The sequence below is a fragment of the Oreochromis aureus genome, linkage group 19, assembly GCF_013358895.1.
Source record: "Oreochromis aureus strain Israel breed Guangdong linkage group 19, ZZ_aureus, whole genome shotgun sequence".
Lineage (NCBI taxonomy): Eukaryota > Metazoa > Chordata > Actinopteri > Cichliformes > Cichlidae > Oreochromis > Oreochromis aureus.
This window is the reverse complement of record NC_052960.1, coordinates 12,964,289-12,979,246: the sequence shown is the minus strand read 5'-3', so window position 1 is coordinate 12,979,246 and position 14,958 is coordinate 12,964,289. Positions and strand designations below refer to the sequence as shown.

General features: G+C 41.8%; 1 protein-coding gene across 1 annotated transcript; it reads right to left on the bottom strand.

The window, feature by feature from the left end:
* Positions 1-1,011: 1,011 nt before the first annotated feature.
* Positions 1,012-13,707, bottom strand: diras1b (DIRAS family, GTP-binding RAS-like 1b). Its single transcript, XM_031736937.2, has 3 exons — positions 13,586-13,707; positions 4,368-4,708; positions 1,012-4,085 (listed from the first exon to the last, which is right to left on the bottom strand). The coding sequence occupies exons 2-3, from the start codon at positions 4,674-4,676 to the stop codon at positions 3,798-3,800; spliced, it is 597 nt and encodes a 198-aa protein (XP_031592797.1). The 5' UTR covers positions 4,677-4,708; positions 13,586-13,707; the 3' UTR covers positions 1,012-3,797.
* Between the last annotated feature and the right edge of the window lie 1,251 nt (positions 13,708-14,958).

The following is a 14,958-nucleotide window of genomic DNA, read 5'->3' as shown; positions in this document are numbered from 1 at the left end:
GTGTGTGTGTGTGTGCAACCGAGGGCATGCAGTCATTCTATTTCAGCTCCATGCCTGATTTATATACTAGTGTGTGTGCGTATAGGAGGTGTGTGTTGTGCAGGATGACTCATGCAGAATGTGTAGGCACTCTCCACGGGAAAGCTGCAAACATCTGACAGACACTTCATGAGATTGTACAACAGCAACAACAACACAAGCACGCGCACATACACACCCGTGCAGGCCAGAGTGAATTAACAAGAAAAAAAAAAAAAAAAAAGGTGGATGGATGTGCATGTACATGAATGCACTCCCGGTTAAACACACAGAACAGGGAACATGGTCATGGATGAATGAGATGAGACGCGCCATGGAGGGACAGGGGCAGAAGTGTCTGTCCTGATTCTTCCGAGCACTTAACTCACACAGTCCACAAACTCAATAGCTCACACACTCCACATGCACACCATCTTCTTTCCAAGGCTCCCACATGAAAGCTCGAACGATTCTTATACAGGCCACGGCTAGTGCAGTTGAACTTCATATATTCGCTCTATGTCTATTAATAGCACAGCCGCCCCCCCCCTCGCTCCAGCTTGTTGTCCATAATGCTCTCTCACGCTGCCTCATTGTTGTTTTTCCTTCCCTGTTGTATCATATTCCATGCAGGGACATGAACAATGACAGTCTCCTGTTAACGTCAGCAGAACCACAGTTTGCACAAACATGCGCACACAATCTGGCATTTGCGTGAAGCAACCAGACGTGTCAAGCTGATATTTATGCAGTGTGTGCACCGCTGCCGGTGGCTTTGCGTCAGACCAGAAAAGAACTTGGTCTGAAAATGATTGCAAGGCGATTTTTACATTTTTCTTTTTCAATTTTAGCTCGTCAAATGGCCACAACCTGAAGGTTGCACTCCATCTATATAGAGCAGGTTAAAAATAAATGAATTAATAAAAAAAAGAAAAAAAAAAGAAAGTGATTAAAATACAACTTATATATCTGTTTTACACATCTTGTTTTTGGAATTTAAACAGATTTTCAAAAAAGAAAATAAGAGAGTACAAGTGAGCATCCCTGGCATCTAACAAGTAAAGGGTATGTTTACAATATAAATGTTTGAGTTTAACAGGACCTCACATTAGTGCAAAGTACAACACAGTAATAACAACAGATTCATTCAGCTTTCAAAATAAACAGAAAAACAAAATTAACAGCCTGGAGTGGAACTTTTAGTTACATATTCACATTTTGCTAGTGCTATCTAATTGATAGATCTGAAGAGTGGATGCGTCAAATACAATAGATCATGAGTATCGTTATTAAGCCGTATATTACAGTACATAGCAACACTGAACCTTCTACTGTAACAACATTCCCCAGAAAGACAGTGGGTACAGTATTTCTTTACATGGGTAACATCTTACTTGAAGCTCTTGTGAACATTTCGGTGAATTTCCATCTGCTTATCTACACAACTGAAATCATTTTATAGTGGTTTGTGGGCATGAATGATAAAGGTAGGACTTATGAATGAGGCGTCGCTGATTAATAAGCAAGTCTTCAAGTAAAATGTCACCCTAAAGTGCCCAGTTGTTGATCCTGCTGCACACATAAAGACAGAGAAGGAGACAGACGAGACTAGTTGCTGTGCTTTTTCTCTTTTTTCGTCCTTTTTTGGGGAGAAATGAACACACGGTTAAAAGGGGTAATCATCTGTGTCTTTGGGTTTAACAGTACAGGAGCAGATTATCCGCCACGCTAATTGTTGTCAAAACCGCCTGAGAGATGGAGAAAAGTAGACAAATAATCTGACCCCTCATCGTCGTCCCACAACCTGTGATCCTGTGGGGGTGGCGTGGGGGTTGATGTTACATAATGTTTACGCTCTTTGTGTCCACAGCTAACCGGTCACATCACAATACCCTGTTGTTCAGCAGAACCACAACCTCATTGTGCCAAGAACCAGACAAAATAAAGCGCCATACATCAAGACAGAGAGCTACCTGTGATCATGCTACCTATGCAATCCATGTTCAGGACTGGTGAATGAAAGCTAAGGATGGAAACTGCACACAAATACAATAAAAGAACAAACAAAAAAATAGAATTAGATATGTTGGTAAAAAGTATTGTGCTTTTGGCTGCTCTGTATACACTGTGTACAATTTTAGAGGTCCTACATGAAAAAAAGGGTATATATATATGCACTTTGGACATACAGCACAACAGAGATAATTATTAATACACATGTAGGCGGAAACATGGCAAATAAAATTGTGTGTGGTGATATAAAGTGCAATGTGAGGGCATTTAGGCTGAGTGAGCCCTGTTCTTCTTCCTGTACTCAGTCAACGATGTTACTCAGATTGACTATCAGAGAGCTAAATGTGTGTGTGTTTCTTTTCTTTTTGCATGGATGCGTCATGTGCGTGTTGTGTCTGCACATCTCTGTGACCCATTCTGTTTCCTGATGCCTGGAGTTACAGGGGATGAGTGTACGGAGATGCATCAGGGTGCATTGGATAATCTGCATGGAGCTTTAAAGATCCACCCTCCCCTTTTTCTCCCCTGTGTGCTTTTTGTGAAAGGAGATGTGTTTAAATGTAACTTTATAAGAGCATCATAAAGACAACTAGAAAAAAAAGGCAAAAAGAGAAACTCTCACATGAAAAGTGCCAAAGCAAACTGACATTCTCAGAACCAAAAGTTCTCTTTCATCTTACCAGCTTGGCAATGATTATCTAAGTGTATTAACCTCGTAGGCAAGGCAGACTCGTATTTCTGTTTCATGTTTTAATGAGAGTCCAGCTTCCTTTCAGCCAGAGTTATTCTACACTTGATGAGAGTCTTAAAAGGATTGTTGCGTCGTATCAATGGCATGCATGAAGCCCCTGCCGCTGGATGTTTCTCCACATCAGATGAGGACATTTCGAGGGTTCATAGATGACCTTTTACAATAAGGATTTGTGGGATAAACGCAAATAAGTGTTTTTATATGACGATGGCAATTGAAAATTGAGCTTCAGAGCATCAAACTTGAGTCAACATCATATACTAGTTGGGGCTGAGGATGTGCAGACTGGATGGAATATATCTAAATATCCCATATTTATATACATCAAAGTCCTTGGGGTGTGGCTGGGTCATGTGTTTTGCTGCTGTGATGCTTCATGCTAGCAGTGTCAAACTTTTGAGTCCTCTGTGTACTAGCATGATAGACACCTCAGTCACTTACAACAGGGTCTCTACCAGATGAGTGAGCTTCGGAACTCGCTTACTTGTACATTACATTTCTCTACAGTTGATATAATAGAGGGTTTGAAAAAGATGAGAAGGGTGAAGTGTGAGCTGAGCAGGGAGGTGCAGAAGTGAGAGAAGATATTTAAGGTTTTGCGCTGATCAGAAACCTGTGTTTTTATGGACTTCTGGTCTTCATGGTCAGTACTCTCATCCAAGTTCTCAAAGAGTGCTCCATCCAGGTTTTTGTGACACTTGGAGGATGCAAAGTCCACACCCCTGCCATTTCTGTATTCATCTGTGTCACACACTACTTGTCACCTCATCAGTTTCTCAGTTTAGCAGGATGTGCATGGATTTATGCTCCGAACTGAAACGTTTCCTGTATGTAAGTTGTGTTTGTGAATGCACCAGTCAAACAGAGGAGCGTGTCGATGATGAGAACCCCGCTGCCGTTAAAAACCTTGTTGCTCTGAATGGTACGTTTGGTGTCTGGCGTCCTCCTTCTTTACTTCTCCGTATTTCATCTCCCTCTCTCTCCTCCACCTCCCTTTCCTTTCCTCTCTTCGATTTTACATCACGCTGCATTTGCCCTTCAGTCTCTCGGCACGGGATTGCTTCCCAGAGCGCTTGCCGTCGATGTTGAGGCTCATGTTCCTCTTCTTGTCCAGGTTGAGCAGCTCTTGAAAGAGCTCGGTTACGTTGTGGTTGGTCTTAGCTGATGTTTCCATGAAGGCGCACTTCCACTGGTTGGCCTGGGCCTCTCCGTCCTTGGTTTCCACCTCTCGCTGGGTCTCATCACTTTTATTTCCCACAAGCATGATTGGGATAGCCTCAACATTGCCCTTTATAGCCAGGACCTGCAAAGGCAAGCAAATGGATTTGTTATTTTCTGGGAATTTTGCTTCTCATTTTAGCACCCAAAGAGAATACATCATTACAAATGAAAGCGTTTGTGGTTTAGACATCATCAGTGACAAAGTTGAGGAACTAATACAATACAGATTACCCCAGACAGCATAATTATTTTTGCTCTTTATATTTAGTACAATGTAGAAAAAAAATCATCAGCATGCTTCAGTATAAAAGCCCAGCGTGATTAAACAAGCTCAGCCATCCAAAGACACACAAACACTCCTCACCTGTTGGTAAATGGGTTTGAGCTCCTCCAGGGACTGTCTGCTTGTGATCGAGTAGACCAGGATGAAGGCGTGGCCTTTAGAGATGGAAAGGCGCTGCATGGCAGGGAACTGGTGACTGCCTGTTGTGTCTGTGATCTGGAGGGTGCACACGCTCTTATCACAGCTGATCACCTGGCGATAGGTGTCCTCCACCGTGGGGATGTAGGTGTCCCTGAATGTGCCTTTGACAAAGCGCAGAACCAGGGAGCTCTTCCCCACTCCCCCAGCACCGAACACCACCACACGATAGTCGTTGCTCTGTTCTGGCATTCTGTCCCCTCGGGTTTAAGATAGTCTTACACCTATGAGATTAAGAAAGGGAACATGAGAAGATAAGATTCTAACAGAAAATCCGGAGCATTTGTTTAATGAATCAGAACAGGAGGAGTATATGCTGGCAGAACTTAACCTCAGGCCAGTGGGTTTTAAAACACTCCATCTTTCGTTGTCTGACTATGAGCCAGAGTACAAATTAGAGAAGATGAGTTTGGTGATGATCCAAGTTTTTCACCTCATGCAGACATTTCCCTAATCAATACCCTTCGCATAGTCACAGTTCCTCAGTTTCAGCCCTAAAAACAATCCCGCAGTTTCTAATTAATCATCAAGCCAACACAGAAGCCTCAAAGAACAAAGTACATCAAAAGACTACGCATGGCTAACACCGATCACTTTGCTTTCCACTAATATGGATCCAAAAGAGTGAATCAGAGCAACTAAAGCCATCGCAGGGTCTACCTTACAAATTAAGCAGCTTGAGGCAACTGTTGTTGTGATTTGGTGCTGTATAAATACAAGTGAATTGAATTAAAAGTAAAAAGATGAAAACCAATTGTGTGTGAAGGGTAAACACAGGAATCTATTTGAGAAAATAGATGGACTATTGGGTTTGAATTCACCAGCTGGCTAAACACATCACAAAGGCATACTGATTTACTCCAAACTGGCTTCAGTGTTACACCTGTCAGTGTTACATTTGCAGCTTTGCTGCTGCAAGTGGCCAGTGCTTGTTAGGATGGTTTTATGGTATTAAAAATTTGAAAAGAGTCCAGGTTTAGTGTTTGCTTTACAAAATAACACAAGCTCAGGGCTTTAAAGAAAGTGTTGCATTGCATAATTCACAGCAGATTTCATCCTTGGTCATCAACAAACTAAAAATGCTAAATCCAGACTGTGTGATATCAGATTATATATATCGGGTAATAAAGATAACATGCAAATGAACACAACTAACTGAAAAAGCCCAGTTTGTAGACAGCAGCAGCAAAGCGCTGTGAAAGACTCTACAATTAATCACTCCTAACATTACCTGCTGCAGCTCATGCATATGCATCCAAACAATGTCCTCGCACAGAATCTACTGCTATCTTTGTGAGGGCTTGTGCTGTCTGCACATGATTGCACATCGTATCTGTTGCATTATTTATTCGCTTTGGTGCTAAACGTGCTTTAATGTTCCGTAATAAGATATTCTATCAGCTGTGATCATGCTGCTCTCTAAGCTGCAGTCATAATGAAAACAGTAAATCGGCATCAATACCATATGGAATAAGTGGATTTCTGTCATGCTTGCACTGCAGGAACCCACTATTGATGGCGGGGTGCCTGTAATTGCTTTGCTGGGTTCTAGATAATATCAGTCCAGGAGTTCGAAATAAATGAGGATTTGGGGAGTGCCTCTTGAATTTTATAGTCCGTCTCTCAGCTGTAAGCATGTGTGACGTATAAGACTGCTTCATATCTTGCTGAGAACACCACCACAGTTTAATTTTCAGGTGAGCCTGTGGCTACTGTTTTACTCGGGTCTGGAAGAAGCAGAAAATCTTCCCTAATGGCTCTCTTGATGCTTCAGAAAGGTGATAAACTTGAAACTGCATTTTTTAGATAGAGGGGTGTATGACTGAAGTTTAACCTCTTGGGACTTCAAGCCTGTCGTATTTCTCTTTCAGACCATGGCTGCGGTAATGAAAACATGTGCAGTGAGGGTCATGTTAACCTTTACAACTCTTAAGTGCAACATAACTACAAGGCGCTGCTGTAAAATTGCCAGAAACAATAGTCGTCTACAGTGCCTTACTCTTAGCTTTAATGAGGCAGTCAGTGATGAAAAAAAGATAACACTTTAAAAATTGCCATGTAGCTGTCAAAGCTGCACAGTGATTTTTGCTTAACCTGCTTAATAACAGACACACACATAAGCAGGAATGATGCCTCAACATAGTTTAAAAAGCCAATTTCTACGTGAATTTATTTTGGCCTTCTTGGATGTAATTCGGCATCTAGAGAGGATTAATTCTTTATTACAGTTAATTCTTGAGACAATGCTGAAGTCTTTAAAGCTGCTACAGTTTATATTTCTCCTACTGGTGGTTAAAATGGCTGTTTATATGAAAGTTGTGACAAACCCACATAGAATTATCACAAAACTCTGCAGTCCATCTCAGATCTGCAAAGCATTTTAGCATCTTCATCTATCTTTTAACTCCTTATGTAAAACTGGCGTGAGTGTTGCAGTACACTCTGGCTTCCTGCTCTAATCTGTGCGGTATATGGTGGCAGCAGGCACCAAATGGCAGACTGACAATGTTCGCACCTAACTGGTGAACACAGTGGAGCATTTAGCTCCTGGGGGAATCTGATATTTCCCTCTGGAGCTGGTAGAGACCAAAACAAAAACAGTGTAAATATTTGACTTGCATTTGCTTTGCTTTGTTTCCATTTTGTTTTGCTGCATCCAAGAGGCCCGAAATAGAAAACACGCCAGAAACAAGCCAACGGTTTAACTCAAACACTTAGAGCTAATCTTACAGTGCATCAGAAATGCCATTCAAATACAGAACCAAGGAGTCACCTGCAAACTGTGGAATGATAGTCAAAGTATACAGCTTGGTTAGTGTAGCAGTGTTTTTAGAGCTCAGAAATGTGAAGAGTATAGTGTTATTATTACAGGGAGAAATGACGGTGACTGCTGCAAAAATAGGACCCAAGTTACTAGTTTCTGGTAATAAACCAGATCTAGTTTTAATGAAATACTGCAGCAAACACCATCACAAAAGTCCACAAAGATCCACACTCAGCCACCTATCTAGACAAAGCCACACAGACTGGTATGATGTCTTTGTTTTAAAGCTGATATATCGGTGCATCTGATACATGCATGCTCTGATACACTCTTAAATATTCTCTTTACTTTAGTCTTTCTTTGAGCTGCTACCTAAACTTCCTCTTGCTGCTCTGTCACTCCCCAGGTCTCCATGGTGTTTGATCAATAAACTAAAGCCGCTCCGGTTTTAATCGGTGGGGCCCTGTCTCTGTGGGCCCCGTCAGTCTGTTGTCCTGCCTCGGTTGGTGTCTGTTTGGTTTCTTTGGATGTGGATTTTAGCTCTGTGACAAAGATCCTGCTCATCAAAACCTCCCCCCACTTTTCACCTGAGCTATAATTAGCTCTCTCCCTCCCTCTGTCAGCAACTATAACTGCACACACAGGTGCAACCTCACAGTGGCACACATACTGTACTTCCGCTCCTTCACCATTTGTCCTTGATACCAGGCTTTTGAGATTTATGACACTCTTCCCAAATGCAAGCTGTCTCTCTCCTTTCCCCTGTCCTCTTCTCTGGTTTTATTTGAAATGAGAGGACTGCAGTTCCTTAATGAATTAATGGTATACTATAAATGCATCTGCGTCAGTGCAGCCAAACTCCATTAGCAGATAGCATTTGGCACAGACCAAGGAGGCCTCTGCTCTTCTCCGCCAGAAAATAGCTGCAACGCAGCCTTCTCCACTCGTTTATTTCACAGAGCGAGCAAGGAAATGTCACCTTTAACAAAAATATGCACATAATTTCCCTCAAGAGAGCCACTTACGCAGCGGCACAAAGGAAGCGCATTAACCAACATCAAACACAATGCCATTCAACAGATCAAGAGCGTGATTAAATAGACACCCACAAAGTGGTCCCATGGTATCTTGTAGAGAAAGGATTTTAATCAGGCTGTGCATAGTGGAATGCTGAGAATACACCGCTATTTGGCAATGAGTGTTTTACAGGATCAACAGATTATCAGCCTGAAATATTTTGTCTTTTTCTGGCCACAGTGAAACCTACACAAAGTTTCTTAAGCTGTCAGCCTGTCAGTTGCTGTATGAATGAGTGTGTGTGTCATGTGTGTCTGCCTCTGTGCAGTGAAGCAGAAGATTCCCTGTTCTCGGTGCACACATCAGCTCAGGTCTTTTCAAAAGTGTGTATGCATGTGTGTGTTTTACCACGGGATTTAATCTGTGCTCTTGGCAAGGCAATTTTTAGACGCGGGCGTTTTCATTAGGTTTGAGCAGACAGTAGAGGTTCGATTTATAAATTTTGATTCAGTCTCACACATTCAGGCACGCCGTCGCCGCTTCTGCTTCGCCACACTCACACCTGCTAAAACACACACATGGAAAGCCTGCAGAATGTGTTTATCTTAGAGCCTCTGTTGGATTTCATTTACAGCTCTTGAATGTGAAAACTCATCTCCATAAGTTTCCTAAAAAAAGACTGACGAAGCTGCATATTTTTGTCACCTTTACTGTCCGTGTGCGTCTGTTGGAGCATGGTGACGCACAGACAGGGCATCCATAGAAGTTAAAATATTATGTGTGGTGCTTTGCACAGAATAAAGAATATGCAGTTTTCTCTATTTACTTTCTGGATTATTGTCCCCTGATACAGCTACTGTCCTTCCAGTGAATCCAAACACCGATTCTTCTGATTCTGTTGGATGAAAAAAGGCCACTTTAGTTAGATGATGGTGCATTTTTGAAGTTAGGGGACTAGGTTGGAGAATTCTGATATTAGCTGTTGAGAGTTAGAAGAAAGTAACAATACCTTTCTCAGAGTAAGCTACAGCCAGCAGCCAGTTTGCTCAGCACAAAGACTGAAAATGAGAGAAGACAGTTAGCCTGACTCCATCTAAGTTTGGAGAGTTATTCGGCCAAGCCAAGAAAAAAGGCTTACGTAGTTTTTGTACAATTTACGCAAACATAGTAAATTTTGTGACCTCCAGCAAAAGCCAGGCTAGCAGTTTCTCTCTGCTTGTAGGCTTTGTCTTAAATGAACTGCCTCCTGGCTCCAGCTTTATATTCAATGGACACTTATAAGTTTGGCATTAATGTTCCCATCTAGTTCTTGTCAGGAAAGGAAGTAAGTAGTTCCCTGTATGAAAGTATGTGGTTGTAAAAAACTTTTACTGTCCAAGTGAAAATTTGTTTTAACCCCGTAATGCCTGAACCATGAAATAATTGCCACAAAAAAACCCAGTTATTAACCAGTTATTGAACTGTCTGATATATATGAATTTTAATTTGTGTTGATGTCCTTACATCTGGCACTTTGTGTAATTTATTGCTTAAAAATTTATTGTGCAATTTATGCATATTTTTCAGGGGAAAAAAAAACATGCTGATGTGTCAAAACTCATGTATCATATATGATACAGATGGTAATTGATAAAGTTCAGTTTAGACTCAATGTAAATGATTTATGTATGATAAAATGCCTGTGGTTATCCTGGAAGCTATGTGTGTGACTACAGGTATCATCCCTGTCAGTCTATACTGTGACTGGGCAGACGGCACCGTTCATGCATGGAGTGGGTGTGCTACATTGTCCAAGAGATTGAACGCCCTGTGGTCTTGGCTTAGTAGCTAATCATTGAGCTTAACCTCCTCTGTGCTTGTGGCCAGCTCTGCATTGACCCAATTCCCAGGACTTAAGTTACCAGCAGTCTCTGTATAAGACTACACGTACCCTGAGGCCCTCTGATATCCTCGGAGCATCTCTTTGATTCAGTGTGAAACGGACAAACGGACACTAAAATAGAGCCATGGGAACATCAGCTCAGCCACAAAACTGTAAAGGTCTGCCTGTGTGTAGTTCAAAAAGGACTCATCAGAGCACCCTAATTTCTCACCTTGGCATAAGTTCATCAAGGTGGTGTGCACTGTACAGACCTGTTCTAAGTGAGTAGGAAAGGGAAAAAAAATGCTCAGATGCTTTATTAGTGACCAACATGACTACTTTAACTATCCAAAGTCAGAATATCACTAGAAGAGGTAATTAAAATAACCCCAGATTTCACAGAAACATTTAAAATACAAATAATGAAAAAGATTTTTTCAGTAGTTTTAAGAAAACACATATACATGTACAGGGTCTGGATTATTGCACATAGCAGTTTTATGGTGATAGCCTCACACTTAAGCCAAAGAGCTTTGCATTTTGAGAGATGATAAGCATTCATTTAAGCTGCCATACTACTATGACTGATTTGGTAATAGTTGTGATTAACATATACACCCCTCTACCTGCACTTTCTCCTTAATATATCTAAATGTGCACTTTTAAAAAGAATTTAAGAGGAAAATGTTTCCCTCTCAGGGTGATTCATTCCTGAGCTGTAACCAGCATTTGTAATCTTAATCATGCTGTTGCTATGCAGCACTTTTACACAGGACAGTGTGTAACATTTCTGTGTAATTAGTCTTTGAGTGTTTACTAGCGCTGAGTATTAGTGTGACCGGGGGAACCCATGGATTGCTCCGTCTGGCCTCTCTGTAAAACCCTGTTAATACATCAGCCTGGCAATCTGTGAGACACACAGGCACCTGGCTAATCGCACTGCAATTCAGCTGCGGAAAAGTAAAGAAACTGAGATTCTGACTCTGTGACAAAACACTTAAGCTTGTTTTCAAAGCTGCCATAATGTGCACAGGTTTATTTTTTTCAAGAAAGACTATTTTTAGACACAGTAAAGGCCCTGACCTGACTGAAGCACTAACTGCAGGCCGGTGGAGTGTGCTGCAGAATCCTGCCTGCAGTGACAGATGGTGACAGGGTTGGTAGTTTTGGATTGGCTCCATTGATTTCTACTGGCAAGATCAACCGAACAGTTTTTTTCCCCCTTTTCTTTCTCTTTTTTATAAGTAGTTGATCCAGGTTTGATAACAACGCAGATGGTTAAAGGAGGAAACAACACAGGCGTTCTAGTCCAGACTGCTTGTGATGCTGACATGACGCAGTTGGGATTATAAGAAACGGACCTTTAACTTTTCCTCATCTAAAACCTCAAATTGTAGAAAAATATGTCTTTTTAGGAGCGCTGAAGATGGATGGCATTGAAAGGCTGATATGTGGGGAAAAAAATTTAATTAAAATATTGTTTATATTACAGGTTGCAGTGTGCTTAAATGACCATGTCAGCTATTCTGGGCCATGATTAGTTATTCACAAGACTCGGGCAGTTCTGCTTAATGATATGAATAAGTAAGACAATATAAATCTTTTAGCTGAGCTTATGCTTTCAGAAGAGCTAAAATGCTTTAGCATTGATCTGTTCCAATATTAAAGCAGACACTATGCCATATATAGTTCAGAGGTACTCAGCGGGGATGGTGCACTTGACCAGACTTGTGCTGTCAAAGCAACAGGCAGACTATAAATGAGCAGGTGAAGATAAAGCCTCTGCTGTCACGTTTTCTTTCATCATATGTCACTTGCTGATTTCTCAATGAAGCTTCAAATTTTATGTTTTATATATTTTTTCTAGTTTCATGTAATGACCATTTCATAAAATGGTAAATTTAAGACAGCACAGAAGGGTTCAAATGTGATGAAAAAGTTGCCTAAAAATGAATCGTAATTGATCTTTTAATTAGCCATAAACTGTTCACTGAGCATGCATATGCTTTCTGAAAAACTCAAACTAGTTCAAATTCTCACTGTTTCATTCACTAAAAAATGGCAGTCATCCAACACACAGCAACCACACACAGGCTCCAGTCCATGGATGAAACATTACACAATAGTAGTAGAGAGATTTTTTTTTTTCTAAATAAACTTATTCAGATTTTATCAGCTAACAACCTTCCTGTCATCCAGTTGTTTCTGGATCTCTTAGGTTTTTATGGATTTTTTTTTTTCCACATTAGCCTTATGTTTTTACTGGTCCTTTATCATCATCATCAATACTGAATATCCACTCCCATACTCACATCAAACATCATCACCTTCATAAACTCGCTTTGGTTTTGCTTGTTACCACTGAATCACTTCTTTGTCCTGTTTCGGCAGAGAGACATGTTCTTATGCAACTGAACCGTGGCCATTCAAGAGAGACAGACAGGCAGGCAGACAGGCAGGACACTCCCCCTACATGTCCACTTTTCCTCCAATGCTTTAATGCAGTCTGCATCTCTAACTACTCTCAACCACACACTTTAAAGCTTACTCACAGGATTTACTGCCATACATCTCTGCTCTGCTCTCCTCTCCATCTCTCTCTCTCTCTCTCTCTCTCTCTCTCACACACACACACACACACAAAATCATGACTGGCAGTGTTAAACGCATACAGGAAGTTCACATATATACATGCGAGCACGAACACACGCGCCGGGGCACGGGGGACCTAAATGATTCACAGCTCCTTTACATTTCACGGTGGATCTCCTTTCCAGTCTTGAAACCCACAACTAAGATCACAGATCCAGGGGGGGGAGCACAGAAGCAGATGGATGATTAACTGTAGCATTTGCCACAGAAATCGAGCTTTATTCGTCACGCTGGCGTCATTATTAGTGTATGTGTATTAATGTTGACGTGCATTCTCCGCCTCGATTGTAGTCAGGAAGCGGTGGCGGGAGAGGGCTTGCCGTGGTTCCGCAGATTTGTGCGCAACGCCATTACAGACCACCCTACTCTGCGTGGTTCATTCATAAATACCGGAGGATCGCCATCTCGCAGTGCTGCCATCATTTCGCAGTCGCAGCGAGCCCCCTCCTCCCAACCCTCTCCCTCTCACCTCCCTTACTCCTCAAAGCAATATGACAACCCCAATACCCTCATATATTTGCCCTCCCTCTCCCTCTCCCTCTCCTGCTTACTGCCAATATGGCTGTACGAGGATATAGGCAGTAGTTTGCAACTGACACGACCGAGGTTAGCGAGCAGAAATGTAACTTGTGGTACAACAGCGGCGAGATGGATGCAGAAAGTGAGATTTGCTGTCCCGGGTTGGCCGTGAGCAGCAGGAATCGTGTGCGCATAACAACCAGCCAGCCAGAAGGACCGCGGCTACGCCACTGAATACCAACATCTGATCTCTATGTAAGATGTGGAGGCTGAGGAGCATCTCGATACCTGATCGTGAAGAACGGCTCCGCTTCTGGCTCGTCCTTGGTTCGGAAGGATGAAAGACAAACGCCGAAAGCGTCTTAGAGCATTTTACTCGTTTCATGTAGAGCTCATGTCGTCCGATTCCCAACACCACCACAGCAGACTCTCTCTCTCTCTCCCTCTCTCTCTTTCTTTCTTTCTCTGTCAGTCTCTCCCTCTCTCTTTCTCGCACATAGGACGTGGGAGGTGCTATGCTCGCTCCCTTTTCTATCCACACTTGATTTTCTTTCGGTTCATACACTTCCTAGTGGTTGGATGCCAGCAAAATAAGTTATTTTAAAATGTCTTCCTCTTAAAAAATATTATGTGAAGGCTGGATGTGTGGGAATTTGATTAAATGTAATCAACCACCTACCCCCCAAAATGGAAAGAAATTGCACTGAAATATAAGAATAAAGAATATATCACTGCATAGAGATACATATGGATCAGTGCATATAATATATTTTTAATAGCTGGAGGCAAATTCATTGGTGACCACTAAGCAACAAATCATATTTAAGTTAATGGGTGAAATGCAATTTATGGTCAAAAATATAACCCAACAAGGGCCCCATTTCTTTCAAAACGTGTCGGCCACAGACAAATATATTGTAGCCTTCAGACATCCCCAGGGCCATGGCAGACTTGTGGCATTTCCCGTTGACTTGGGGCCGCATAAATGAAAAGCTGCAGACTCCTGAAGTCCTGAGATGGAAATTGCAAGATGAAAAATGTCAGACTCGTTGGATTTATTAGGCCAGGGTTTTCATTTAATATTCGGCTGGCATCGACACAAAGAATCCTTACACTTTTAACATAAGCTATGCCAGTATAAATGCAAAGATTACATCCAAATCAGTCCTGTATCACTTAGAGCAAAGGTATGTGAAGTTGGCATATTAAGTCAGTGATGTTATAGAGCTAGCTGTAATGGAATAAAAATATATTTAAAGTGACACGGAAAGATTTTAATGAAAAAGAAAATCCCGTGTTCGATGGTGTTTCAGCACCATGGACAGAGACCCCTTTGTGTTTCAGCACCGTGGAGAGCGCCGAGAACGTATGAATGCAGTAGACTGGTGTGTATAATACAAAGCTAACCAGAGCGTAGAGAATGGAAAAATGAATGACGTGATGAGAAACGCGTCGATATAACAGTAAGTCTAAATAAATCATCAGCCCATGTCAATATCCGCTTGACAGTGTCAGGTAACATCACAGCTAAGTGTGAATAAGCATCTACTTCACGGTAATATAGGTCCAAGGCCAAGTCAGACCAAGCCTTGTTTTGAGCTGTGGTGTCTGTACGTGACGGTCTCGCTGTATGACTCACCAACTCCATCTGCAGGGTCTTG